The sequence below is a fragment of the Alosa pseudoharengus genome, unplaced genomic scaffold (assembly GCF_046254945.1).
Source record: "Alosa pseudoharengus isolate Yale_2024_CS ecotype anadromous, Long Island Sound unplaced genomic scaffold, YU_APseudo_1.1 YU_APseudo_1.1_scf_19, whole genome shotgun sequence".
Lineage (NCBI taxonomy): Eukaryota > Metazoa > Chordata > Actinopteri > Clupeiformes > Clupeidae > Alosa > Alosa pseudoharengus.
In genome coordinates, this window is record NW_027468657.1 from 20681451 (window position 1) to 20708884 (window position 27434).

The following is a 27434-nucleotide window of genomic DNA, read 5'->3' on the forward strand; positions in this document are numbered from 1 at the left end:
AGCAGATTGGAGGAAATTCATCATCAATTCTACAAATCAGTGCCCTGGTGAGGGTGCATGTAGTCCTTGGTACGAATATGAAGAGAGAGGAGAGAATACGGAGAGCAGAAAAAGGCACTTTAATTCAAATGTATTTGTAATAAAATGTATTATTATTATTATTATTAAAAAGTAACACAACAAAACAAGACAATAAAGGGACAGAATGATAACCAACCCTGCTGAATAAAACAGCCTGACCAGCTAAAGGTGGTTTGCTGGTTGACCAGCTTGTTTGACCACCCTATGATGGTTGACCAGCTAGACCAGCAAATCTCTTGCGAAAACATACCTTCAGCTGATTTACCCAGTTTACGATGGTGATTCAACTGGTTTTGCTTGTCGTACCACCTCAAGCTGGTCATTTTAGTTGGTGTTGTTGGTCTACATTGCTTGTTTAACTGGCCATGCCAGCTTATGTTGGTCATTCTAGCAAACCAGCATGGCCATCTTACACCAACAATGTCAAGCTTGGCAGGCTGTTTACCAGCATGACCATAGTTGTATCCGACATGACACACTGGTCACACCAGCATGACCAGCTTCTTCAGATGTCCACCTGCTGACCCAACCTGCTACAGCAGCAAAGACCAGCAAGAGCTGGAAGAAAGGATGGGAAACTATCCTTTCAACGCAGGCTAACAAAGATAAAACAATAGAAAGCCTGAACGATAGAGAAAATAGAAACATCAGTTCACCATCAACTCACTTCATTGGGTCTGTCTCTGCTAAGTACAGATCTATTCAGCAGTGGTAGAGCACTGTCCTTGACCAACTTGGATATTGATACAAATCTAGTCAGCAGCAAGACGGGGACGGGAGTCATAGATGCTCTCGAGCGCTGAGCAAAGATGAGCCAAATTCATGCAACAGCCACTTGAGTGTGATGGCTGGGATGAGAAATTGCCTGTGACATGACTGACCTTTCTCTCTGAAGATGTTAAGGTGTGTTGCTTGGAAACACACACACACATTTAAGTCAGGCCTTTGATGAAACACTTTCCACAGCCCTCTGGTGCCCTCTAGTGGCCAGCACAAAAGGAGACCAAGCTTGTACTGCAGCTTCGAAAAATACTTCATGTGTGAACACAGCCTTATGACACACACATTTCTAATTTCTTTTTATACACATTTAAATAAGATTATTTTGAGGTGCATGGTGAAATAAAAGCTGCGATTTTCCTGTCAGAACACAGAGCTGTGTCTCATTCCTGTACGGCCTACAACCAAGAGGCCTCTGCTGAAAAGTTCTTTTGGACATCATGAAGAATTGGATTGACACATTCAATTTAAACTTGCAAAGTGTCTGTTCCTGGCTTTCAATTCTTAATCAGGATTTGAACACTTTTCATGCCATTTTAGATTCCCTAAAACTTTAACATGGCTGCCACCTGGTGGACAAGTAAAAAAACAACTACACTGCATACGGCATCCCACATCCCTGCACTGCATCCCTGAAAACTATTTCATAAAGATATCTTGATTCTAAGAAAACAAATACTTCAAGAGGGCATTGTAACATTTATTTCTTAAAATTCTTTATTCATAAACTTGATGCAAGTTTACAAATTACTGTACATGGTCAAAATTACACTTACAATGAAAAAAAAAAAAGAAATAAAACAAAAATTGAAAAGCATGCTAACAGTGCTTAACTCCATAACCCACCCAATAACAACAAAGGGCCAATGACCTGAACCAGTACATATTGAAAGCCCAGCCCAGCCCAGCCCAGCCCAGCCCACCCCTCCCAACATACACACACCGGGACCCCAGCAACGGTTAGTGAGATAACAGCCTGCGTGGAACGCACAAGTGGAAATCAGGAGGACTGATTACCACTGGAACTCTAAAAGGACTCAGAAAAGTGATGCGGCTGCCATGATGATGCACTCTGGTCCGGTCCGGGAGCTCGGGGCGAGTACTTTTGGGCAGTAGTCTGAACGAGAGTGTGTGAGTGTGTGTTTAAGAATAGCGGCAGGAGATGGGGGCAGGATGGTTTGGATTAATACAACAGTTGCTTGCAATGTCAACAGTCAGCTCTAGTAGGAGCCTTGGGTAGGGAACCACCAACTGACATCTATCAACACAGAACAAAATAAGGCCTGTCCCTGGACTCTCGGACCACACATTAGTGCTCGGAGAATCAAAAATAATAATAATAATAATAATAATAATAATAATAATAATAATAAAAAAAACAATCTTCCTGAACACTGGAAAAGGTAATTTCCTGGGGCCACCTACAACAAGAGTATTCCTTGAGTATTAATGGAGTAGAAGTTATACTGGAAAGAGGAGTGAGATATTAAAACGATGGAGAAATTAACACTCCCCAATGTTAGGAAGGAGAACACAATCGGTAGTTCCTACATGATGCGTGTTTTTGAGGAGCATGTTCAGGTACGTCATCCATGGAAGTCAGTTTGTGTTTCGTCACTGCGGTTTGTGGGAAGAGCCGGGGCAAATCAGTATATGGGCACTCGATATGATTCAGGTCAACGAAATCGCACCGACTTTACATCAGTGGGTAAGTCTGATGTTAGGATGGACTACATGATCACCAGTGAGACAGACTGTCCAACGACTCGACTGTCCACTTAGATAGGTATATTAATCCAGAGCCCTTATGACGACATACTAGAAGTTGTCCATGAGGAATGAACAGAGTCTCTGAACTTCCTCCCTGGCAACAGAACGCAGGGAGGAATTCTGCATATTAGTACTGCATTATAACTAAGATCACATAGCTATGCTAACCAGGGTGTGTTTACAAGGAATCCACAGGTGGCTTCTCTGCTGAGCAGACATTAAGTGTGGACGTGAATGTTTCGTGTGCATCCATCGGGAGCTCTCGGTCACTCGCTTCGTCCTCGAACTGACGAGAACAGATGCTAGTTGTGTCTCCACACCTGCTCGTCCACTCCGTGTCTCATAGCCCGATCAATCTCTTCCAGTCCAAAATGACAACCGCTGGTAGAAAGTCCCCATGACGCAAACACTAGCAAAGATCACTTGTGTTAATCATTCAACTAATAATGAAGGTCTGTTAAGTCTGTGTCACTTAAATTTGTCTATCGTATTTGAGCTGGACAGAGGACGTCACCAAACCAAAACCAAAACAAGTAAAAGTCCTGTGTTTGTGGTGATGAACTGGTGAAGGAATTAACCAGCACAACTGCGCTTATTGCAACACCATCAACATTAGTTCTAGAGGAATGATCACCGTAGGCATTAAGATGAAAGCAGTGTCACAGCCATTGAGAAATAGCTGAGGGACGTAAGCGTTTCGGTCTATTACGGAAAACTAAGATGAAAGAAAACAAAACAATAACAGCAGTAGTCATGAAAATGCTTTACAAGAAAACGGGTTGGAAGGTATGCCTCTGAATTTGATCGCTTTCCTAACGTCCACAAGGAGAGATGGATTTAACATCTGGCAAAGTTGCATTACTTTCTGTATGCAAGGTCAAGTGCCACTGGTCCAGATAGCTCTGATGAGGAAAGAAATGTAGCCTGTACCCTCACCCACCCACTCACATATAGTAAGAATACCTCAGTGACAAAAAAAAAGAAAGAAAAAAGAAAGAAAGAAAAACAGAAAAAAGTAAGAAGATTCATTCTCATAAGTACAATGTTTACAATGTGGAGTTAAATTCTACTACAGTTTACAGTGAGTGAAACCAAACCTTGCCGCTGCTAAGCCTGATCATTTCTCCACGAGGGGAACTGCCAGGTTGTAGCCAATCACGCAGACGCTTGAGGAGGCGACAAGCAATGGTTGAGGGCAATCTCCTTCCTTCCATGTTCTCAACCACTCCCACCATGAGACTGTCCTTCCATGATCATTTTACTTTCCCTTTATGCTCGGCCTCTCCCCCCCCCTCTCCATGCTATTGTGGCTTGCGCGTACAAGCCTCAGGCAAAACAAACGGGGGATAGCCTTAAAAACATCTTTTTCCAATACAGGGAGTCTCGGTGTTGTATGGGAAATACATACGTACAAATAGACAGAACATCACAGAAGCCAACCACAGCATACGTTAGCGTCCCCTCTCCACGACAAACTCACCAGGTCACCAAACTCCACCCTACCCATGCCACTCTTTTAAAGGAGGGGGAGGAGTGGGCTTGTCTGTTTCTTTTTTCCATCTTTTCTTTCTTCTTCTTTTTCTTTTTTCTTTTTGTTTTCTTTCCCCCCCTCTTTTGTAGTCCAGTCCACAACTACTAACATGGTTGAAGTCAAAAGGAGCTTGTTCTGTCCATTGGAATCACAGCAATCACGCTGCTGACGAAAAAAAGGATGAAAACAAAAGTGTGAGAGGAGGGAGAGAGAGAGAGAGAGAGAGAGAGAGAGAGAGAGAGAGAGAGAGAGAGAGAGAGAGAGAGAGAGAGAGAGAAAACAAGGGGAGAGTTCTTCTTGTGAGGTTACATGATGTGGTTGTCAGTTAGGGGTGGAGGGAGTGGGGAGGACTCTGATACCGTCCGCTTGCCAAGGTCAAAAAAGGTGAAACCAGTCTGGGGGGAGTGGGGTGGGGCGGAGGTGGAGGAGGGGTGGAGGGGCCACCCCACTGAAGAGCTCCAGTCAGCAAACTAATTAAGAGTAAAATCAGAAGGGAGAAACGACGACGACATGAACACACACCCGGCCCAGCCCCAGGTCTCATGCCAACATGGCCACCGATTAGCCATCCTCCTTAGGGGGTGTGTACCAGCCTGCAGAGAAACACACACGCACACCATACACACACACACAAACACACACGCACACCATACACACACACACAAACACGCAGGCATGCACACACAGAAAGAGGGGATTGTGAATTAATTAGATAGATAGAGAGAGAGAGATAGAAACTTTATTGTCCACTGAATTTACATACACTAGAAATTATCTTTGCCACTCTGGCGACATAAAAACACAGCTAACAGACAATATAAGTAAAAAAAAAAACATGAATGAATGAATGAATGAAGTTGTTTACTGTCCACACACATTGACCATAGTTAAAACTTTAAGGTACTTTAGGTCCTTTAAGGTACAGCGGGAGATTACTACAACAAATATCAAATACAGAATGGAACTTTTTTTTTTTGTATATATTTTTTGGGGTTTTATGCCTTTAATGCGACAGGATAGTAGAGAGTGACAGGAGGTGAGTGGGAGAGAGTCGGGGTGGGATCCGGAAAGGACCACGGGGCGGGAATCGAACCCGGGTCGCCGGCGTACGGTGCAGGTGCCCCAGCCAGTTGGGCCACGGCTGGGGCCACAGAATGGAACTTTGACGTCAATGGCAGTTTAACTTTTCTCAAGAACAAGAGCTTTGTTTTTCAAAAAAGTTTTCCTTCTGGGAAGCAATTATCCCGATGTGTGTCTGTGGGGGGTTCTGTGTGTAGAATTAGGACCACAAACTGCCTGATGCCAATCTATTTAGAGCTAGTGTCAACGAATTTCAAAACAAACCATATCAGCAAGGTGCCTATAAAGTTAAACAAATAGCAAATGGCTGAAGTAATTCAATTGGACACATTTCCTCTGTGTAGCAAGAAGGGCATGACCACCAGAATTAGCTTGATGCGATCACATTACACCGCCATACACGCAAGCCAACTCCTGGCTTCGCTATGGGGAAGGAAACCAACCTGACTCAGCATTGCTAAGGCATAGACTAGTAAGTCTTGCGGTTTAAGTCCTGTGGAGTTAAGATAGGTTTGTTCTAGGGCTGTCAATCTTCCTCAATAATCCCATTTGATTTATATTTGAATATTTAATGCTCAAATTTCGCCTATTATTAATATTTACTATGCTTCTCTATACACTGTATAAACAGTATTATGCATTGCCAATGCCACTATCAACGTGTGGTTGACTTGTTATATTGAACAAAAGCTCAGTCTACCAACGATATCTGCAACTTGAGTGGTTTCAGTTTCTTTCGCACAGACGCACACACACACACTGAATGAACGCTCATACCACTACCACTTAACTGTATGCCTCTATGTTTGATAGCCAAATTAGCAAGTATTTCTTGATTGGGGATAAGTTTGCTTTCTTTTTTTCTATCGTTACCAGATGTGCACTCAGGCTGCTCGTTTCTCGAGTGAGATTTAATTTGGCCCATAGCCTACATATTCTGCAGATAAAGACTGTAGGCTACTTGTTCCGTTTTCTGATGTAAATCCAACAACTTTCCACCCATTGCTTAAATGGTCAAGAGAGTGGTGACCTCCGTGGGTGCATAATGCTTTCTGCCATTTTTAGATTGCGCATTAGATATGACAAAAGAATTTCGTTTTTTCACATATTCGCCAACACAGTAAAACATTTTTTTTTTCAAAATTTGACTAATACTAATTTTTTAAATATTCAATATATTCGATTTATATTCGACTTCCAAAATTCATTCCAACAGCCCTTGTGTGTTAATTTCCCTTGGGTGAAACACTAGTGTACGAGTGGACAGGTAGCACTCTTGAACCTTTATGGTACTTGAACTGTAACTTTATGTTACCTTGATTGTTGGAAGTGGCTTTGGGGGAAACTGAATGTAAATGTAGCACTCACCATTCTTTTCATGGATCTGCACAAGGGATTTGTATGACTGCTGTGCTCTGGCAAGATTGTATTGGTTCTGGAAGAGAGATACGTCAGAGGATACTTGTTAGTTTAAAATGACCAGCAGGCACTGGAAGAGTCCATCACAGAGGTTAACTTTAGTTTTGAAAAGTAGCAATTAAGGTTTCAGTTTCCCCTCACACACACGTATTTAGAGCACGATGGTGGTCAGTGTCTCACAATGATTACAGGACACCGTCTCTCCATTAAACAAGCAGTTTTGCATAGCAACAGAGTACAACAGCCCCATTGCGTGCACATTATGAACATTACATGGCAAACTGGAAAGCTCTGATGGGGAGATTTAGACATAAGACCTTGTGCACCTATTCACTCTCACACACAAACTTACAATTGTAATCATTTTTGCATAGCGCGCACACACACACACACACACACTTTCAAAGAAGCAATTGTCTGGTCCCATACATTTCACACTTTGGTGGATTGACACAAACACACACACACAAACACACATAGTTTGGCTTAGCAGTAGTATTGCTCACTTTATTGGCTCCAAACTGCACTCTGGCTTTTCCTTTGACTAAAGTGGCGTTGATCTGCATGATGACAGACTCAATGGAATAGGCACTGCTCCAGCCCTGCAAAACACACACACACACACAATATATATTAATCACAAACTACAAGAAACACTAGTACAACAACTCTTGTTGTCTAATTACTCAACAAACTATTGCATATTACCATCTCCAAAAGCCTGACTGACCTGCTTGGTTAGAAGTTCCATGCACAGGGCACCTCCTCCAAGGACATAACTAAAAGAGAAGAGAGATAAATAAAGACTCCCACAAGAACGACCAGGGCCAGCTTTGCCACAGCAGAAACATGCTGGAGAGCTTGTGGGCTTAGCTGAAGATATATCTTCAAAAAAATGTTGATGTTTAGTAAAAATAGTCAAAATAGTATAACAATAAGGTCTCGTATGAACATAGTTCCAGGCACATTAGGCCTGGGTTCAAACCCTTCCATTAGCTTGGTGACAGCAGAAGAGTGCTTAATGAGTGCATATATTACAGGGGGATGAGAGAGAGGGAGGAGGGGGGAGGATAGAGGGAGAAAGGGAGAGAGGGAGAAAGAAATGCTACTCACCCTCCAGACAGGACAGGAGAGACAACCCGCACGAACGGAGGATCAAAGGGGAAATTGTCCTATAGAGAGAGAAACACACACACAGAGTTTAAAACACTACCCAAAGCACAGGAAATGTTTAACAGAGTTAACAAACGTGCCTAAGTGGGTCAGTTGCATGTTTGCTACACTTCCTTCTTTTGGCAAACCATTTTGACAATCCCTTGCCTATGCCAATTTCCATTTCATTATTTAACACAAAGGACACACAAACGTGGAAGGGAGAGGGACCTGGGTCTTACTTTGTAGGAGAAGTTGAGCAGGATGTAGTCCATTCCCTCCTTCTCTTTCAGGACCTGCAGGTCGCTATGCAGGGGGCTGTCGGGGTCTACCCTGTTCCAAAAACACAGATGCAAAGAAATCAATCGTCAGCGCAAACCAAGGTCCAGAAACACAGCCCAAGCCACCAAAGACAGAACTGAAACAAAGGCACAAAGACCATGAACCAAGGAGGAGACCAGTCCCCAAAAAACAGAACTAACACTGAGGTTTAACACAGAACAAACACTAACGGACAATTTCCACACAGCGAAACACCTACAGCTGTTTGGCTGTTGTGACTGGCAAGCAAGCTAATTGGGCTATCAGCTAGTTCAAAAGTTTAACTACTTAATGAAGATGTACAGGGGTCTTTATGCCTCAACTAAGTTGACATTGCATATAAACAACAATTCATCTTCATGGAAATAACATCACAAAGACATCATGTATTTCATACCTGTGTTTTCATGCTAACATGTAGCCTAACTGCCTGGCTAGGTGTAAAATGTAATGTAATGTATGAAAATGCTAGTGGCTGGCCTGTGTTTAAACCATCTTCAGTGGTCAATTTGGACAACTACGATATATAAACAACAATTAGTGTTGAAATAAGCAACAATGTTCGTCCAGAATCCCCCTTTTAATCATATACATGTTTTCATGTTACGGCTCTCGCACCCTCCGCCATCTTAGTCAGACTGTCAGGCAATTCTTAGTCAGGCAAATTCGTTCTCTATTCACCCAATCAGGGCGTACTTCGCCCTCATTCAACCTCAATGAAAGCGAAGCGAAATTCGCTGCACCATGAGGTTTAACTTGGAGTCTAAAACAGCGTGTTTGGCCCATATATCATTGTGTTATCCCTGCACTAGATAGCAGTGCAGTAGGACTCCACAGACCAGAGACCTCTAGATAGCCACAAGGCTGTTGTGCCTGAAGGCTTTCATCTCACTCCAGCTGAGGAGGATCCGTCTAGTTCACGGCCATCAGTCAGATATAGGTCATCGGTTTACACCTGGTTTGTCATAGGCAAGTCCCTAAGCGGTTTAAAGCCAAACAGTGCCTCTGTTAAAAGTGAGAGGGACCCTGGCCTCTAATTTAATAAATGCTGAATTGACATGGTTCATTTCTAATACGGCATATAACTGAATTTAAGGTGAAAAGCATATAAAGATAACATAATCGAATGAACTACTGTTGCTCGACTGTTGCTCGTCTTTTCCAAGGTGGTGAGGTTACTTACGTTCTCAGTTTGACGTGCCACTCATACAGGCTGTCGTTGACCAGCTCCACTGAGTAGATCCCTGCACAGAGAGTAGTAGGAGGAGAATGGCATGAAGTAACCTCAGGTAAACTACTAGCAAATTCTTTATTCTTTTATGGTAGTGTGTCCACTTTTTATTACAGCGATGTGTTTCATAACACGAGGAGTGTGTGCTCTGTAGATCATATAGATAAGAAAACTAATGGTAGGACGTAAACAAGGCCTTTGGTGCAGCTCTGCATCAATTATGCAGTTAGCCTGCTAGCCCTTAAGCCAGTTAGCCTGCCTGTCAGAAGGGTAGTAAGCCTGCCAGCAAGTGAGAGAGCTTGCCACCCTGAGGGATAATTTTCCCAATAGCTAGCAGGGTAGTTTGCCTGTGTTCTGGGGTAATTTTAAGCGTGCTAGCCACTGAGGCCCACTAGTCTGTAGAGTAATTGGGTTTACTAGCCAGTCACACGGGTAGCTGAAATGTAGCTAGCCCGTGGGCTGGGTCAGCAGGGTAGTTAGCCCGTTAGCTCACCTGTTTTATAACTCTGAGACCTGTAGATCTCCCTGAGTTCCTTCATCAGTCTATCTGAGGCCTGCACAGAGCCAGACACTGCACCCTGTAAAACACAAAGACACAGAGACACACGTAGATCATACACAAAGCTCGCTTTACATCACATAACATACACACTGGTACAACAGAACATCAGAGAACCAAAAATGTAACCAGAAATAAATAAATATCATCTGAGAATAAATTCTAATGAATGGATTGGTGCATAAACAACCATTGGTCCACCACCAGGCAAAGCTTGTGGTTGTTGATAAAGAATGTTAAATTGCCATAGTCATTTTTAGTTCAATTTCAGCTCCATCTTGTATAACAATCATCTTTGCAAGACCATATTTGGTCAAGATTGTTTATGACATACAGGAGTGAATATGACACTAGGATACTGTTCCTTAGGCAACAAAGGAGGATTCTGAGGGGGAAAAATCCATCCCAAAGAACTCAAAAGGTCACTGTGGAAATCAAATGTGTTTCTACTGCACATCCGTTTTTAAGTGCCACTCCTTGTTGGAATGCGATTGGGCTAGAAAGCGCTGGTTAGCGTGTCATATGTCCTGAAAAAAGAACAGTCGAAGAGGGCTGAGCGGTCATACAAAAACAAACAAACAAAACTCTTCAAATGTACGCCATAAATACCCTCTGAAAAGCAAAGGAGACAATGCAGCAAAGCATATGCAGATAAACAACACAGAGGAAATGGGATGCTGAGACAGGAAAGAGGAGAAGAGAAGGAGGGGGGGGGGGAGAGAGAGAGAGAGAGAAAGAGAGGGAGAAAGAGAGAGAAACAAACAAACAGAGAGAGAAAGACTGAAATGCTGAGGTGGTTGAGGAGGGGAGAGAAATGGGTGGGATTGGGGGAGAGAAGGAGCAAAATGCAGCAGTGAGATCTCTCTCTCTCTCTCTCTCTCTACAGCTGACATCCACGTCTCTGCTCCACTTTCACCACATATATTTAGCACAACCTGCAGGAGCGAGCATGCACACACACCTGCACAAGCATGCCATGCTCCACAACTGTGCAATCATAACACTACTGAACACACACACACACACACACACACACACACACACACACACACACACACACACACACACACACACACACACACACACACACACACACACACACACACACACACACACACACACACAGCCACACAGCCAGCCACACAGCCAGCCACACAGCCAGCCACACACACACACACACTTTTCCCCGACCCCCCAGAAGAGTAAAAAAAAGGGTTGCCTTACCGAATGAGCACTTACATTCAAGTGATCCTGCCTCTGGTTCTTGCGGATCTTCTCGAGGATGGCCAGGTTCTCCTTCTCGATGCCGTCGTCCTCCGATTTCTTCCCATCCACCGGCTCCTCCTCTTTCATCTCATAGTGGTCCAGGTCCTCGATGTCCTGCGCAGCCGCCAGTCCAGGGACAGAGAGAGAAGGAATACACAGGTAACCCGTCAGCCAGGTGTATGGGACTAAAGCTACTGCAATATTCATAGTACTGTGGGAAACGCTAATGGTAAAGATAATTCACTAATACATTACAGCAACAGTTTGAAAAATTCTGTTGGACAATCACATGATCAGACTCATGTGTTCTGATTGGATGATGGTAACAATGTGCTTGTTTATGTAAAGCACACTGAATTAGCCCTAACAGCGAAGCTACACCAGGCGCGTAACTGAAGCGTTCCGTTCGCGACGCGTAAAATTAATTTTAGATGAATGGTCTATTTTTTTCGAACGTACGCGCCGCTATCACATCTGGTGTAGCTACTTCCATTGATTATAGTGGAAGCTAATTGTTGCAGCAGACGCAACGTGAACGGAACGCTTCAGTTACGTGCCTGGTGTAGCTCAGCCCTAAGTATGAAATGAGATATTTAAATAAACTTGCCTGATTTACATTTTTTCAGGATTATAATTTGTTGACAAGTATGAATGAAATAAGTGCTTGAACAAAATTGCTCAGGAACACTAGCCAGGCGACAATGTTAAAAAATGTGTTAATTTGTTCAAAGGGCTCATGAATGAACGACCAATGTCTTCAAATCAAGCCCTAAACTGCACACTAAACATTAAGGGGTTCAGGAGTATGCACTAATGTACATATGTACACACACACAAAAAAAATAACAGGAAAAAGACCTCTCCCATCTCTTCCTCCTCTTCTTCCTCTGAGGTGACCTCATCTGTGGTGGCATGCTAGAAAGAGAGGGGGAGAGAGGTAGAGAGAGAGAGAGAGAGAGGTTAGATTTAGCTGACAAATCAGTATTATTCACCTCCATTCACCCCTACTGACCCATTCGTTTAAATAGAGAGACTGCATTCCAAACGTGTCTGCAGTAGCATCTGACTGTGTGTGTGTGTGTGTGTGTGTGTGTGTGTGTGCCATTCAGCTGACACCACGGCTCCAAACACAACAATGGGGGTGGGGACTGTTGCAAATTATGACCAATCGCAAAAGCTTCTTCCTCATTCTTCCATCAAACCTTATCAGATGAACCATCAGGGGAGCCTTTCATGTTGAGTGACGCCCGAACTAACATGTGGACTTTTTAGACGTTTTAGACCTCTCACACGACGGGTTCATCAAACGCAACCCGTCTTCCTGCTTTTGGCAGGGGACCGTACAAACGCACCCAGACAGCCTTTTCCTCCTTGACCCTGAACACCGGATGCCTCTATTGATTTCACCCGTCTGGGCTCAACTCACGACCCCGCGTCTCAGGATACACTTTATTTCACAGGCAGAGAGTTAGGCAATGGATAGGAAGCTAGAAAAAGTGAGTAATATCAGCTGGAACATGGCAAGGTCAATAAGACAGAGGTGTGTGTGTGTACACTTCACAAACAACTCAAGCAAAATGCAGCTTCAGGACGAGAAGAGGAGTGTTCTTAACGTGAGGGAATAATCTTGCTTAACAACATCCTAGACGGCCATATTACATTTCTTAACAACAAGATCAAGATTAGTCAGGAGACACAGAAAAAGACTGTGCAGTGTAATACAACCTGGGAGCATTACACAAGGGTGTGACTAATCTTCCTAAGCTGAAACAAAAATGTGAACACTGCTTAATTAATTATGCGTTGCTTACACACGTTTGTTGCTAACACAATACCACCATTAACAGCATGTGTCTTTTGGACGACTGTTTGTTGCTGAGAGCAGATCAGAAATTAAACTTAAAGTTATACAAAATATATTATTATCATTATGACTACTATAATTTTGAAACTATTATACTTAACTAATACAGTGTTCATATACTTTAAGTTGCTTTGGACAAAAGTTTCTGCTAAATACCATAAACGGCATCAATTAGTTCTGGTACAAGATTCGCAGTCTATGAACTTTCTGCCAATGCATAATGCAGTTTGTTTCAAAGAGTAGCCTATGTCTGTTTCAAAGAGTAGCCTATGTCTGTTTCAAAGAGTAGCCTATGTCTGTTAAAATAGTGAAGTCCATTCTGACATGGAATAATTAGCCCAAAGTGGCCATGTTCTGTGGAAATGTCATCATTATAATGATGTGGAGCAGTCACAGGGCAGCACTCAATACTAATTCATAATGAGTGGCTTCATCAAATGTGTGTGTGTGTGTGTGTGTGTGTGTGTGTGTGTGTGTGGTGGTGGGGGGGGGGGTGAACAAGAAATCAAGTTTAAACCAATCAGAAGGCAGAAGTATACTAGACAGGCGTCGCTAGTGAAAGCTGATGGCAGGTCATGGGAACACAGTCCATTTCTAACGGATCCTTAATCATATTTGCTCAGCAGAGGAGAAATCAAAAACCTCTACTGTTCTTGCTAGATAACCAGCAGAGGAGAAATCAAAAACCCCTACTGTTCTTGCTAGATGACCAACATTTTAAGCATATTTGCTTTCAGGCTTCACCATGTAGGCACAAAACAAAATTGAAAGAAATCTCAAAGGAGAAAAATCTAACTCCAAAACAGACCAAAAAAAGCCACCCAGGCAGTAGAGAGTGAGGTTTTTCCGATTGTTATCAAAGCTCCTTACTGCTACTGCCATTTCCCAGCGGTGTTGCATGTAACACCAACCGAAGCCATCTTTGAACCCAGCACACAGGGTGCTGCGGGGTCTTCGCTTACCTTGCGTTCCTGATTGACAGGCCCAGCAGGCAGGGGCTGGTCCAGCATCTCCACATCCGGGTGCTGGGGCAGGTTGTAGAGGCGGCACAGGTCACAGATCAGCCTCTTCAGCTGCTGCAGGAGCTGGTGGAGAACAGCGACAGCAAGATGGGCATGAATCACAGTAGCATCATCTGGGTTTCTAAAAATGGATATATATATAGCCACTGCAAGCTTTAAAGCATCAACAAGTCCATTTTCAGTATTTTTTGCTGTCCGTTTTTACACATTAACTAGGATTCAAGGATTTGATTTATGCGTCACATACATACTGAGATACCATTGTAAAACATGTAATGAAACGGCATTTAGTGGCCCAACTTTCCTATGTATAACTATACTATGCATACTATGTATGACAGTAATAGCAATATGATACTACAATTAGGTCTAAAACTAAGAAGTTTTAAAGTTTTAAACATCTTTTTTTAAATTGGTATTATTATACTGAGATATTCAATATTCAGTGTTTTCCATACATTGACTTATTTGTGGCGGCCCACCACAATATCAACATTGACCACCACACAATGATTTTCCAGATTGTACTAAATTGTGCTTAAATCTGGTTAGCATCATAACCATGCTGCGCTAATTTGCCAAAAAACTGTTGCATTCCAAGTTAATTCTGCAAACCTACCACCACAAATACAATTCAATTCTGTGGGAAACACTGATATTGTTCTTTAACTGTCACCTTAAATTTGCAGTAATGCTCTGGGTAAACTGAAGTCCAGCAAAAAGAGGAGCGTTCAGCTTCTACATAAGGGAGCCTCTTTTATTTAACAATCATGAGCGGGCCATCAAGAACAGCACTGCAGAAAAGGTCCTCTAAACTAACAATAATGTGTTTCTTCAATGCAAACAGATAACAGTACACAGATACTCTACACACAATACTCAGTAAGTATATTGATCGATAGCACTCTCCAAAATAGACTGGATAGTGCGGTCTCACTCTCATTTTCACTCCCTCACACACACAAACCCCAGATGTGACTGTTCAATGCAGATAGTGCGGTCTCTCCCTCACTGACAGGGAGTCCATTTCTCCTCCAGACTTAACACACCACCTCTGATCTCCACAGCACAGCAGGTATGTCAGCTTCATCATGAAGGCTGAGCACTAACACGGAGCGAAACTCAACTGAAGCCAAAGATCACACCGTATATCCACTGCTGTATTCGCCGTCAACATCAACCATCAGGCAATTACGGATCATTTATAGCTAAGGGGGCAGGAGGGACTCACCATTCTCAGTGACGTGAAAATCGCTCACATATAATTTACACTGGGATTGACTCATGTGGGTCACCTGCATAACCTGACAAAAAAAAACAATTTTCACTGTAACTGCCAGTCAAATGCAATCTTAGGCATGAAATGAATCAAAATAAAACCACAACAATCATTTTTCGATCATTGCTCAGTCATTTGCTCCCCCAGTTATATTAACTTCCACACATAGTTACTGGTGTCACTACAGGAAGAAATGCATATTAGAGAGGCAAGGCATGGACCTGCATCTCGCCTCTCTGCACGAGAATGTTGACCTGGAGTCAAGTGAGCTTTCACATGTCAGTGGCATTTAATTTTCTCTCCCCACCTCATTTAACCGCTCTCTGCTTTTGTTTGCCTGCCTTCTCACGTCCCCCAAGTCTCTGCTGCAGTGCTCTTCAGCACAACCAGCTGGTCCCTCCAAGTTTCAATCACAAAAACATTCCAGCCCCACATCTCTCTGTGGCATCAGTCAAAATAGACAAGAGAGCTGAGTCATGTTTTTTTTAAACAAAAGAAACGAATGAGCAAACGTTGACTGTAGAAGTCAATGTCGTATAACATTTCCTATAATAACACACTAGTACATAACAGGCTTGAATTTTCTTCAACTGACTGTAATAATCCTCACCCTGGACTGAACCCCACCCAGTCAAGTGACTGACTCAAGTCACACACACTCACACACAGTCTTACTTGAGCGTGCCCCAGATGCACTAGAACTCATCTCTTCTCACTGTCAGTCGGGATCAAAAACGATGATAATGAAACATCCCCGAGCCATCCGGGCATAAAAACATTACGAGAATACCTTAAACATTCCCAGCTTCAGAGCTCAACATCACAAATCAGGAAGACTATGAGGAAGTCAAGGAGGGCAACAAACCCCACCAAGGTCACCAGAAAAACAACTTAACTGTCACTGTGTGCATACATTCACTCTCTCACACACACACACCTGGCCCATCCCCCACACTATAAAAAGGCTTGCATGCCATAGGCTTCATCTGCTGCCATTTCAAAAGTGAAGCTCACACACCCATTCACAGCTACGTACTGGGATGACTGATGCTCAAGCAGTTTCTGATTCAGGAAAAACAAACTCACTCACACACACACACACACACACACGCGTGCACACACACACACACACCCTTCCCTGAGTCAGGTTTATTTTTCCCCTCCCCAGTGGTTCCTTTCAGCCCGGGCTTTGGTGTTGAGCACACTGCCGCTGCCCTTGACGCACGCGCACACACAGACAAAATTCTAGACAGAAAAAAATTATATAAAGAAATAAATAAACAAAAACGAAAAAAAGATAGTAGATAGCAGATAATTTATCCCCATAATGGCTCCTGATGGGCCTGTGAAGAGCAGGGCGGCCCATTGGCGTCAGGGCATTCACTGCGGCGCCCTGCTGAGAGGCAACCTGGCCCAATAATTCTTCACGCGGGAGTCAACTACGTCAAAGGAAGCCCTGCGTGTCCTGGTTAGACAGCTAGTGTGGTGGCTTGGGTTTTTGGTTTCATTCTTTTTCCCTACTCTCTCTCTCTCCATGTAAATGCTTGATTTTGTCTTGACTTGTTTAATTCCAAGTTTGAGGGTGGAAACGAAATGAAACCAAGACAAATGTCAACTGAGGGCAATTGAGGCCTTTGAAACACCAGAAAGACCCACAGTTGAGCTACTTAGTCACAAGGATAGTTGAAAATGGGGATAATAATGTGTGTGTGTGTGTGTGTGTGTGTGTGTGTGTGTGTCCCAGGTGGGTGGTTAATTTAGCTGGTAAGTGACAATAAAGTTGAATCTAATCTAATTTCAACAGTCACAAATCACCTTTTAAAAGAGAAGAAACTGTCATAGACAATGGTGAAACTGCAGCATGTGACAAGAGTAACTGCTGCATTTCAACCAGCACCTTCTTGATGCACGACTAGGTCACACATATCCAGAACTACATAGTAATACCGAGCCAGCTTGTTCTACAGGCCTCCTCATCCACTACTATGCCAGTGGCGTGGTGAGAATTCTTACCAGTGTGCTGCCCTTTCGGACATCGTCAAGCCTCTCCAACACCTGAGTCAGGCTAGGGTCATCGGAGTCCACAAACCATATTGGAGGTGTCGACGGGTACGATTCCTGTGAGGGTGAAACATAGGAAACATGGCAGAGTTCAACACAAAGAATGCAGTGGCCCAAGTGCCAATTGTGTACTTTACAATGTGCGTTTTATGAGAAGAATGGAACAGTTCTACAGAGGAGAGGCTGGCAACAGTGCCTTGGCTGGAGCATTCATATGGGCATAGACTTCCCAACATCACTGCTTAGCTAGCCACTTGAATGTCTTACTAGTAAATGTCGCCTACAGTGGCAATGGAGCAAACTGGCACTTTAATCTTAAGAGGATAATGACCCTATGGTTTAAACGAGATCCTCTTTGCCTATGGGCAGATATCAAGAAAATCTAAGTGGCGCCATTACAACTCCCAAGAACACTTGAAAAAGAATACACCATGTCGGGGGGCATCTGCAATGTTCAGTGTACACGCAGCATCACCCTTTCTTTGTGCTACTATCAAGAACTGCATACCAAGCGATACGTAATGTGAGAAGAGAACGAAACTCATGCCAAAAAAATATGATGTCCAAGTAAAATAACTGAAAACTGGTTAGCAAGGCATGACAATTAAGTGTGACGTCAATGCTACTTGATGAGTTAGTCGACTAGGTTATTTGCCTAACAATAACGAGGGTAGGAATTGGTCAAATCTGCGTTGATACGTTTACGCAAAGATCCGCATGTCAACGTTTGACAAATTGTGGTAATCTCCTTCAAACACATCAAAGAGTGACACATTCCAGTCGTGGGATAGGAAATGTCAGTCGAATTAACCGGGAAGAGAGCTAGCTAGCTAACTAGCTAGTCAGGAAGCTAACGACAGGATATAATTACAATCTACCGCCAACTCAAGTCCACTTTTATTTTACTTTGATACCTGCTACTAAACGCTAGTTAAACAGTCAAGTAAACAATTTGCACTACAGTTTCCTAGACCAGGATCTATGACGATTGTGTGATCTTAGTTTAAGTGTATTACCTAACGTGTGCTGGCCTGATTAGACGGCAAAGGCTAGCATACTAGTATCAGTGTTAACGTTAGGCCAGAAATTGAGAGCCACCTACAGCTAACGCTGCCCTATATGCTTGAATATCTAACGAAACATTAAGATATCGTTTCAACTAAAAGGATCAGAAAGGAAACTCTCTGTTAGAAAACGAATATGGCCTTGAACCCGAGTTTGCTAAGCCTGTGGTTAACCCATAACCGATTAAGTTAACCGAACATAGTGTTGTTCGTCACAGGTTATTTCAGCTAGCTACTTCGCAGTCCTTAGGTGGCTAGTGTTGCCTACTAGCCAAACATTTGATGCTAGCGTTACATTAGCTAGCCAGCACAGCTAACAGTAACAGATGACTTATGCTTAGCGAACCACAATGAACTCGAGAAAAACATGTTTAGTAACCCAATTGTCGCAATGCAACAATCTTCAACACACCAGTAGTCGATGTAATGTATATAACCAAGTGTTGCGACAAATGTTGCAAAGAGTTGACACTGGTGTACAATGAACTGTCTTTTCTGTCTGCGTGTCTGTCTGTCCTGACTTGTGATCAACAAAAATGCGAGATCTGACTCTCAGGCCCAACTCGCTAAGGCACCATCAGTGGGCCACAGTTAGCTTGTCATCCAAGGTAGGCGAATATTGCTAACAGCTAGCCTACAAGAAATATAGAAAATACTTCCCCCCGTCTGCCCGTACCGTGATGTTGCAGTGAATGATTAGCAGCTTCTCTCCGGTTACGTTGAACTGGCAGCTCAGCTCATCCGGCTTCCAGTCAATGATTCGAAAACGTTCATGATTCGGGTCAAAAATGGACTCCAGAAACTTCAACTCGGCCTTCAGTCCCGAAACGGACATCTTCCACTCATCTCCGGCTGGGCCGCAGGGGAGGGGGGAGAAGTCGGGACCTACTGCAGCCACGCAGTCGAGTCCGAAGCAAACAGCACAAATGGCAACAAAGAGGGGATAATACGCCTTTTGAACAACGCTCCCTGAATCTTAATGGCAACAACAGAGAGCTAGCAGCTAGCTTGCTAGCTGGCTAATAACAACGCCTTGGCCGTTGTTTTTCGCCAATAAATTCTCGATGTCAATACGGCAGTAAACAAAACTAGAACTTCACCGTGTTTGTAATTCTCTCGTTTCCTATAAACAATAGATCGTTTGTACGTTAAACCGACCACACGTATAAAATCTGGCAAAAAAACAGCGCACAACGCAGACTGTGAATCTTTATCCCCGGCGCAGATGCGCAGAACAGTGCCTTCTTCTGGGGTTTAAAGATGGCGTGCCTTTCGGAGCCCGCAGAGTCCCAGCATACTGTGCGCCTGTAGCGGGCGGAGAGTGCCTCTCCGGAAAAAAAAAAAGAAAAGAAAAAAGTCATATTAGTGAAATGCCGACAGTAGGGCCTACGGAGACCAAAGCAAAGGTTTGGCATCTTGAAACAGTAGAATAGGCTATTCGTTATGCAACATTAGATCTACAGAACAGGAAGAAAAATTTGTTTTAGCCTACCAGTGTCAACTGCACAGAAGTATGCCTGACCTGGCCTATTTGTTTCCCCTAAAATATCAGCACATCAGTCAGCAATTATGACAATATTATATTACAGTGAGTTTCTGAAATCTCATTAAATGTAACCTATTAAAAGGTTTGTGCACATCAGTGCTGTGGATGTAGGCTTATCACACATTGTGGCCTACCTTTAAACTCAACCAACCAGCTTTGCCATAGCATAGGCGATACAATGCAGTGTAACTCAATACACCTCAGTTAAAACCAGTTCTATAGAACTTTTTTTTTGTTCACTTGAATACAATGCAATAGGCTACAAAAGGTTTGACTATACAGCAGCTTGACACACAATTCATAGCATGTCCTTTGTGTCAGGCACGCCATGGGTCAATGATCTTGCGTGCTAAAGGATCTGTGTGTGTAGGACCTGAAAGCAATCCCTCTAATTGTTGTTGAATCCCTCTAATATTGTCACTGATGATAGTTAACCCATTTACTCCTAAAATGCCTGCTAAAAACGCCTATAGAATCCTATGGCATTCTAGACTAAATAACCTTATTTCCTGAGGATTTTCTGAAAACATACTAAAAATTGTCAACGTCTACCAAAATTTAATATCTAAGCCTCTGTAGCACCTAGAAACATGAAATAAAGAGCATGCTGCGCTACGCAGCATCCAGCGGGAGGGTCAATGTTGCGCTACGCAGCATCCAGCAGGAGGGTCAATGTTGCGTCATGCAGCATCCAGCGCTAAAGTCCCTTCTATGTGTCCTTTCCAGTATACTGGGCTGGTCTATGTTCCACAAACACGTGAAACTAATCCTATGGAGGAGAGCAGGGTACGTTGAGCCACTTTTTAGTTAAGGCAATATGAGACAGAAACTAGATGTACCGCAGAGCGGTACAAAATATGACCGCCGCCCAGTCCAGCGTATTTTTCCCAAAAAAATAAATCACGCTGAAAGGCCTATATGATTCTAACTGTCTCACTAAATTGCATTATCCACACTCAATTCTCACTGATATCTGCTAGATAACAAGTACCAAAACATGATTAGTTCATAGATTTCACATGTAAAATTCATTTTATACAACCCCACCTCCATCTTGCCTGTTCATAATTCTGAGAAATTCTTGAATTGTGTGCATGTGTGCATGTACATGTTTATGTTATGTGTGTGGGTGTGTGTGTGTGTGTGTGTGTGTGTGTGTTCGTGATTGTGTGTGTGCCTGTGTATGTGCCTGTGCATGCAAGCGTACATATTGTAACGATTTGATAGCGAACCACACAGTTGTCCAATCAAAAGGTTTATTCACTGAGTATGAGAGCAGGGACACAGACCAAGACCAAGACCAAGACACAGAACACAATGCAAACAGGGCAGGACGCAGCCTCCCACACAAAAAGGATCACACACGAGGGAGAACTAAAAGGGAAACATGTTACAATAAAGACGCTAACGTTACACACAAAACTAAGGAGAATAACGACATAAACCCCCCAAATGTTCGCTCTCGTATCCCAGGATCCCCTGCGCGGGAGAACGCGAACACTGTCTTTTTGCGCCGACGTTACACAGCTCCCCCAACAAGCCATTGCCGTCCTCGGCAATGCCCACGAGGTAGCCACATGCTAACGTCGGCGCGCTTCGCCCGCCACTCAGTTCAGTGCGACAGTACCGCCAACTCACGTGGGGTGCACGCCGCAGGAGCTCACTCAACGGGCGCCACGCTGCTAGCAATCCAGTACGGGCGTGCTAGCAGCCACGTGGCCGACCCGCTCGTCACCAGCTCCCTCTCAGCAGCCGCCCTCAGGCTGCACTTTCCGCGGCGTGACACCGCGGCACTCCTCCTCTCCAGACGGGGCCCTAGGTGGCCTTACAACCGTCGACAGTGTACCAAGCACCGGAACTCACAGGTCAACTGTCGCTGCACCTCCGTCGCTCCGCTCCGTTGATTCACCGACCAGGACAGACAGGCTCCGGTTCCGCTGCAGCCAGACAACCGTTGCTGCCTCGCTCCGTTGTCCTGCTCTGCTCCCGGCCCGCTCCACTCCGTCGCAGTCGCGACGAAGGCTTGACCCCCCGAGATGGCCATGCTATCAAACTCCACACAACGAACTTTTTTAAAGGCGCCGGCCAACAGGCCAACTAGAACGGGCGCCCACACAGCACGGTGCCTCTCACACGCACCCAAAAGTTTTAAAGTTCAGAGTTCAGAGGGCCTTTCCGTCGAAGCTGCCCCACCGTCGTGAGTTCGCTGCCCTCAGCGGCTCCGCCAACCGTCCCTCGTCTAGGAACCTCTTCCTCGCCGCACTCCCTCGGCTCTGCTCATGCGTCGCGGCTCGCCGTGGAGTCAGCGCCCAGGCCAGCGTCGTCTTCTCCGCGAACGCTTCTTCAGGCCCCTCTTCCGGCAAGATCTTCTCCCATGGCCGCAGGCAGCTCCAGACGATAGCTCCTCTCCTATGTCGGCAGTAGCGATAGAAGGCCCCGAGCTTTTTAGTAGCCCTTACAAGGGATCTCCCTGGATCCTCTTGCGTGGGCCTCCACCCAGTGGTGAGTGTAGGCCATGTCCGAAAGTCGCTTCTGACACCAATGTAACGATTTGATAGCGACACACACAGTTGTCCAATCAAAAGGTTTATTCACTGAGTATGAGAGCAGGGACACAGACCAAGACCAAGACACAGAACACAATGCAAACAGGGCAGGTCAAGCACGCACGCACACTACACATACAGGGGTAATGCAGTTTGGGAGGGACAGAAATGGAATTTACATTACGAGAATATATTGAATAGTGCAACACTCCCCCCCCCCCACCCCCTAGACTGTTGTTTTTATCTATTTTGTGTGTGTGTGTGGGAGGGGGGGGGGTCAAGGTCCTAATCAGGGACTATGAGTAGAGGCATCACTCTTGCGTTATTGAATTTTTTGCAGCCTAGGGTATGCAACATGACATTGGCTGCAAATTATGGATATTGATGAAAAACATAAAATCTGTGGTTGCTTCTGAAATGGATAAAGGTTTGTTCAATTTAGGACTTAAATATTTTTCAATCCTAGTGACATAACTTGTGTTGTTGTACTCTTATTATGACCGCCGCGCAGCGAAGTGGCAGTCATATAGGTTTAGTTAGATTTTTTTTTTCTTTTTCGCATGCCCAAGTTTCCGTCAAGGATTCCCGGGACACTGAAAGACCGGGGTACACGAAACTTGGTGGGCATGTAACCCCACATGGATAGCATGGAACCATCGTTTTTCGTTTTGATCTGTAGCCCCCCCGCTGGACTGGACCCCCCGAAAGGAGGGTAGGGCAGACACAGTTTTCTGTGAATATCTCGAAAACCGTAGGGTTTAGGAGGACCATTTTTTTTGTATGTTGATCTCAAGGGGCCATGTCAACCCATTCCATAACCACTCATTTCATGTATAGCGCCACCTAGTTAAACACAAAAAAGTAAAAATGAGGTATTGTAATTGAAGGTATCTGTGACCTAACATAGTCAAAACTGCACAAAATTGGAAGTGTAGGATCATTATGACACCCTCTGTATGCACGCCAAATTTTGTGGAATTCCGTTCATGGGGGGCCACACAATAAATTAATTTATGTTACTATACACCAACTGGCCTGTAGGTGGCCGGAGACAGTTTTCTGTGAATATCTCGAGAACCGTAGGGCCTAGGAGGTCCACCTTTTTTATGTATGTTGGTCTTAAGGGGGCATGTCAACCCATCCCATTACCACTTATTTCATGTATAGCGCCACCTAGTTAAAAATTAAAAAGCAAAACATTAGGTGTTTTCATCACAATATCTCTGGCTGACAAGGTCAAAACTGCACAAAATTAAAAGTGTAGGATCATTATGACACCCTCCGAATGCATGCCACGTTTTGTGTACTTTCGTTCATGGGGGGCCTTACAATAAAATAATTTATGTGTACATTTAGTGACGTACACCAACAAGGATTCCCGGGACACTGAAAGACCGGGGTACACAAAACTTGGTGGGCATGTACCCCCACATGGATAGCATGGAACCGTCATTTTTCGTTTTGATCTGTAGCCCCCCCGCTGGACTGGACCCCCCGAAAGGAGGGTAGGGCAGACACAGTTCTCTGTGAATATCTTGAGAACTGTAGGGCCTAGGATGACCATTTTTTTCCGTATGTTTGCCTCCAGGGGTCATGTTAACCCATTTCATGTGCACACATGTGCACAAACAGATATACACACACACACACATACATTCACAGTAATCATACGTATGACACATACTCACACAGTAGACATATGTACGCTTGCATGCACAGGCACATACGCAGGCACACACACAAGCACGCACACACACACACACACACACACACTCACACACACACACACACCTACACACATAACATAAACATAACACAAACAATCAAGAATTTCTCAGAATTATGAACAGGCAAGATGGAGGTGGGGTTGTATAAAATTGATTTTACATGTGAAATCTATGAACTAATCATGTTTTGGTACTTGTTGTCTAGCAGATACCAGTGAGAATTGAGTGTGGATAATGCAATTTAGTGAGACAGTTAGAATCATATAGGCCTTTCAGCGTGATTTCTTTTTGTGGAAAAAATGTGCTGGACTGGGCGGCGGCGGTCATATTTTGTACCGCTCTGCGGTACATCTAGTTCTCTATTAACATTAATGCTTACCTGAGTGTGTGTTGATGCAGCCTATTTTAGTTACTAGACTTGTGGTGTTCGCTATATATATAACTGATCAACATCTTGGACAATGAGTGTCACCCACTCCACAGCACTATTGTTAAGCAGAAGAGCCTGATCAGCTGGAGACTTCGCTCACTGCCTTGCACAACGGACAGACTGAGAAAGTCATTTGTCCCCAGGGCCATTGAACTGTTCAATGCCTCAATTAAGGGAAGAGGAGAGATAGACTTCTCTGCATAGTCTGTCTGCCTCTTCACCCCCTCCATGTTTGGTACTGTCTGTCCACTAGCCACTTGTACCACTGTCTTTATGCCTCACTGTTTGCGTGCTATATTAGCACATTAGCACATATGCATAACCCCCCCCCCCCTCCTCCATGTGCACAGCTGAACTGTGGCCACACTTATACTTTTTTTTAAATAGTTAAATATATAGATATATAGACTTTACTTTACTTCTGCACTGTTGCACTGTTGGACTTACTCATTTGCACTATCACCATGACCACTATCACCATTGCACTACCACCATGACACTCATTCACACAGAGCACCTTAGAGCACCTTACCATACCTTACTATGCACAGAGAATCACAGGCTCAGTCCCTGCCTCAGTCATTGCAAGCGCCTCTGATTGATTAATCACCACTATGTGGATACTGTTTTTTAGAATTGATTTAGATTAATGTAAGTGTTAGTTAGTATAATTTGTATTTTTGTAATATGTATTTTAGTATATTTTTATATATTGTATTAAGTGTTAGTTAGTATAAGTTGTATTTCAGTATACTTAGCATATTCTTTATCTTCTACTGTCCTTATTGCTTAGTTGTGTTTTTATATTATATACTTTAATTACTCTTTCTGCTGTTAAAGAATGTGTTTGTGTTGTATGTATGCTGCTGAGACCTTGAATTTCCCCTGGGGATCAATAAAGTATCTATCTATCTATCTATCTATCTATCTATATTTAATACACACAAGTGTATTACACTATTGACATTTCAGTTGAAAAGAAAAAAACTGCCTTTTAATACGTACAGTCGACCCCCCCGATTGTCGTAGTGTAATTCGAACTCTGCCTACTCATCCACAAGGAGGTAAACAGAACTGTCCTAGTACATGTGGAGCCTCTATCTGTTTTTCCTCTGAAATTGTGTGGTATGATAGCTCCCACTGAAAATACGAACTATCATGTAAGTTCAGAATCAGAATCAGAATCAGCTTTATTGGCCAGGTTTGCGTAAACAACAAGGAATTTGACTATAGTCAAAAAAAAACATTACAGGAATAAAAACAGAAGAGTAAGAATAGAATGAAGGACAGTATGTCCTATGGTTATGTATAACTAGATGTACCGCAGAGCGGTACAAAATATGACCGCCGCCCAGTCCAGCACATTTTTTCCACAAAAATAAATCACGCTGAAAGGCCTATATGATTCTAACTGTCTCACTAAATTGCATTAGCCACACTCAATTCTCACTGGTATCTGCTAGACAACAAGTACCAAAACATGATTAGTTCATAGATTTCACATGTAAAATTAATTTTATACAACCCCACCCCCATCTTGCCTGTTCATAATTCTGAGAAATTCTTGAATTGTGTGCATGTGTGCGTGTACACGTTTATGTTTATGTGTGTGTGTGTGTGTGTGTGTGTGTGTGTGTGTGTGTGTGTGTGCGTGCTTGTGTGTTTGCCTGCGTATGTGTGTTTGTGCATGTGCATGCATGCGTACATATGTCTACTGTGTGAGTATGTGTCATACGTATGATTACTGTGAATGTATGTGTGTGCGTGTGTATCTGTATATGCACATGTGTGCACATGGAATGGGTTAACATGACCCCTGGAGGCAAACATACGGAAAAAATTGGTCATCCTAGGCCCTACGGTTCTCAAGATATTCACAGAAAACTGTGTCTGCCCTACCCTCCTTTCGGGGGGTCCAGTACAGCGGGGGGGCTACAGATCAAAACGAAAAACGATGGTTCCATTCTATCCATGTGGGGTTACATGCCCACCAAGTTTCGTATACCCCGGTCTTTCAGTGTCCCGGGACTCATCAAAAAAAAAAGAAAAAAATTCTGACTAAACCTATATGACCGCCGCTTCGCTGCGCGGCGGTCATAATTACACTCGAGACCAAAACCATGCTTACTACTTCTATGTGGTTCTCCCTTCCGCTACAAGATGGAAATGCAAACTAAGGATGCAAACTAAATTTGAGGTGAAAAAATGGATGGTGTCCCAGATACAGGTGGTGACTCAACTTACATAGACTGCTCCTTCAACCCTAGTCTTACTGTAGGTGGGACTTCAAAGAGAAGAGTTGTTTTGTACATTCTTCCTGAAGAACTCCTTTACCTAAGCCACATTCTTTGTATAGACTGTATAAAACATCTCACACACACTACAAATTCAAATGACATTTCAGAAGTGATATAATAAACAACAGGTCTACTCTAGTGCAGATTTGTCCACCTGTCATAAGCCTATAAGGTCTGCCTGCTATGTCAGAGCTGCCAACTCTCACGCATTGACCGTGAAATTAATTAATTTGATTCGCTCCACACGCTCTCATGCCAATCCAATGCGTGAGGGTTGGCAGCTCTGCATGTGGTGGTCAGGGAGACTAGAACACACCTGCCATATGGTGGTCAGGAAGACTAGAACTCACCTGCCATGTGGTGGTCAGGGAGACTAGAACTCACCTGCCATGTGGTGGTCAGAGAGAC

The 27434-nt window shown here is 43.7% G+C and overlaps 1 protein-coding gene across 2 annotated transcripts; it reads right to left on the minus strand.

Moving 5' to 3' along the window:
* Positions 1 to 1540: 1540 nt before the first annotated feature.
* Positions 1541 to 19733, minus strand: ube2q1 (ubiquitin-conjugating enzyme E2Q family member 1). 2 transcript variants are annotated; one of them, XM_076291966.1, is made up of 13 exons: positions 19157 to 19733; positions 17369 to 17473; positions 14017 to 14139; positions 12049 to 12105; positions 11164 to 11304; positions 9859 to 9943; positions 9318 to 9378; positions 8056 to 8146; positions 7775 to 7833; positions 7392 to 7440; positions 7168 to 7263; positions 6611 to 6677; positions 1541 to 4755 (listed from the first exon to the last, which is right to left on the minus strand). In XM_076291966.1, exons 1-13 carry the CDS (start codon positions 19313 to 19315, stop codon positions 4724 to 4726), a joined length of 1125 nt encoding a protein of 374 aa, XP_076148081.1. In that variant the 5' UTR covers positions 19316 to 19733; the 3' UTR covers positions 1541 to 4723. The 2 variants fall into 2 exon arrangements, with proteins under 2 accessions (XP_076148081.1, XP_076148079.1); XM_076291964.1 differs by having other exon boundaries at positions 11149 to 11304.
* Between the last annotated feature and the right edge of the window lie 7701 nt (positions 19734 to 27434).

What these genes read in the sequence shown, in the direction of transcription:
- ube2q1 (XM_076291964.1), bottom strand. Translation starts at nt 19,315, where the DNA reads ATGTCCGTTTCGGGACTGAAGGCCGAGTTGAAGTTTCTGGAGTCCATT. An exon ending in TGGAACTTCTAACCAAGCAG is followed by an intron (nt 7,264 to 7,391) that starts GTCAGTCAGGCT and finishes TGTGTTTTGCAG; the next exon opens with GGCTGGAGCAGTGCCTATTC. An exon ending in TGCAGTTTGGAGCCAATAAA is followed by an intron (nt 6,678 to 7,167) that starts GTGAGCAATACT and finishes TCTCTCTTCCAG; the next exon opens with AACCAATACAATCTTGCCAG.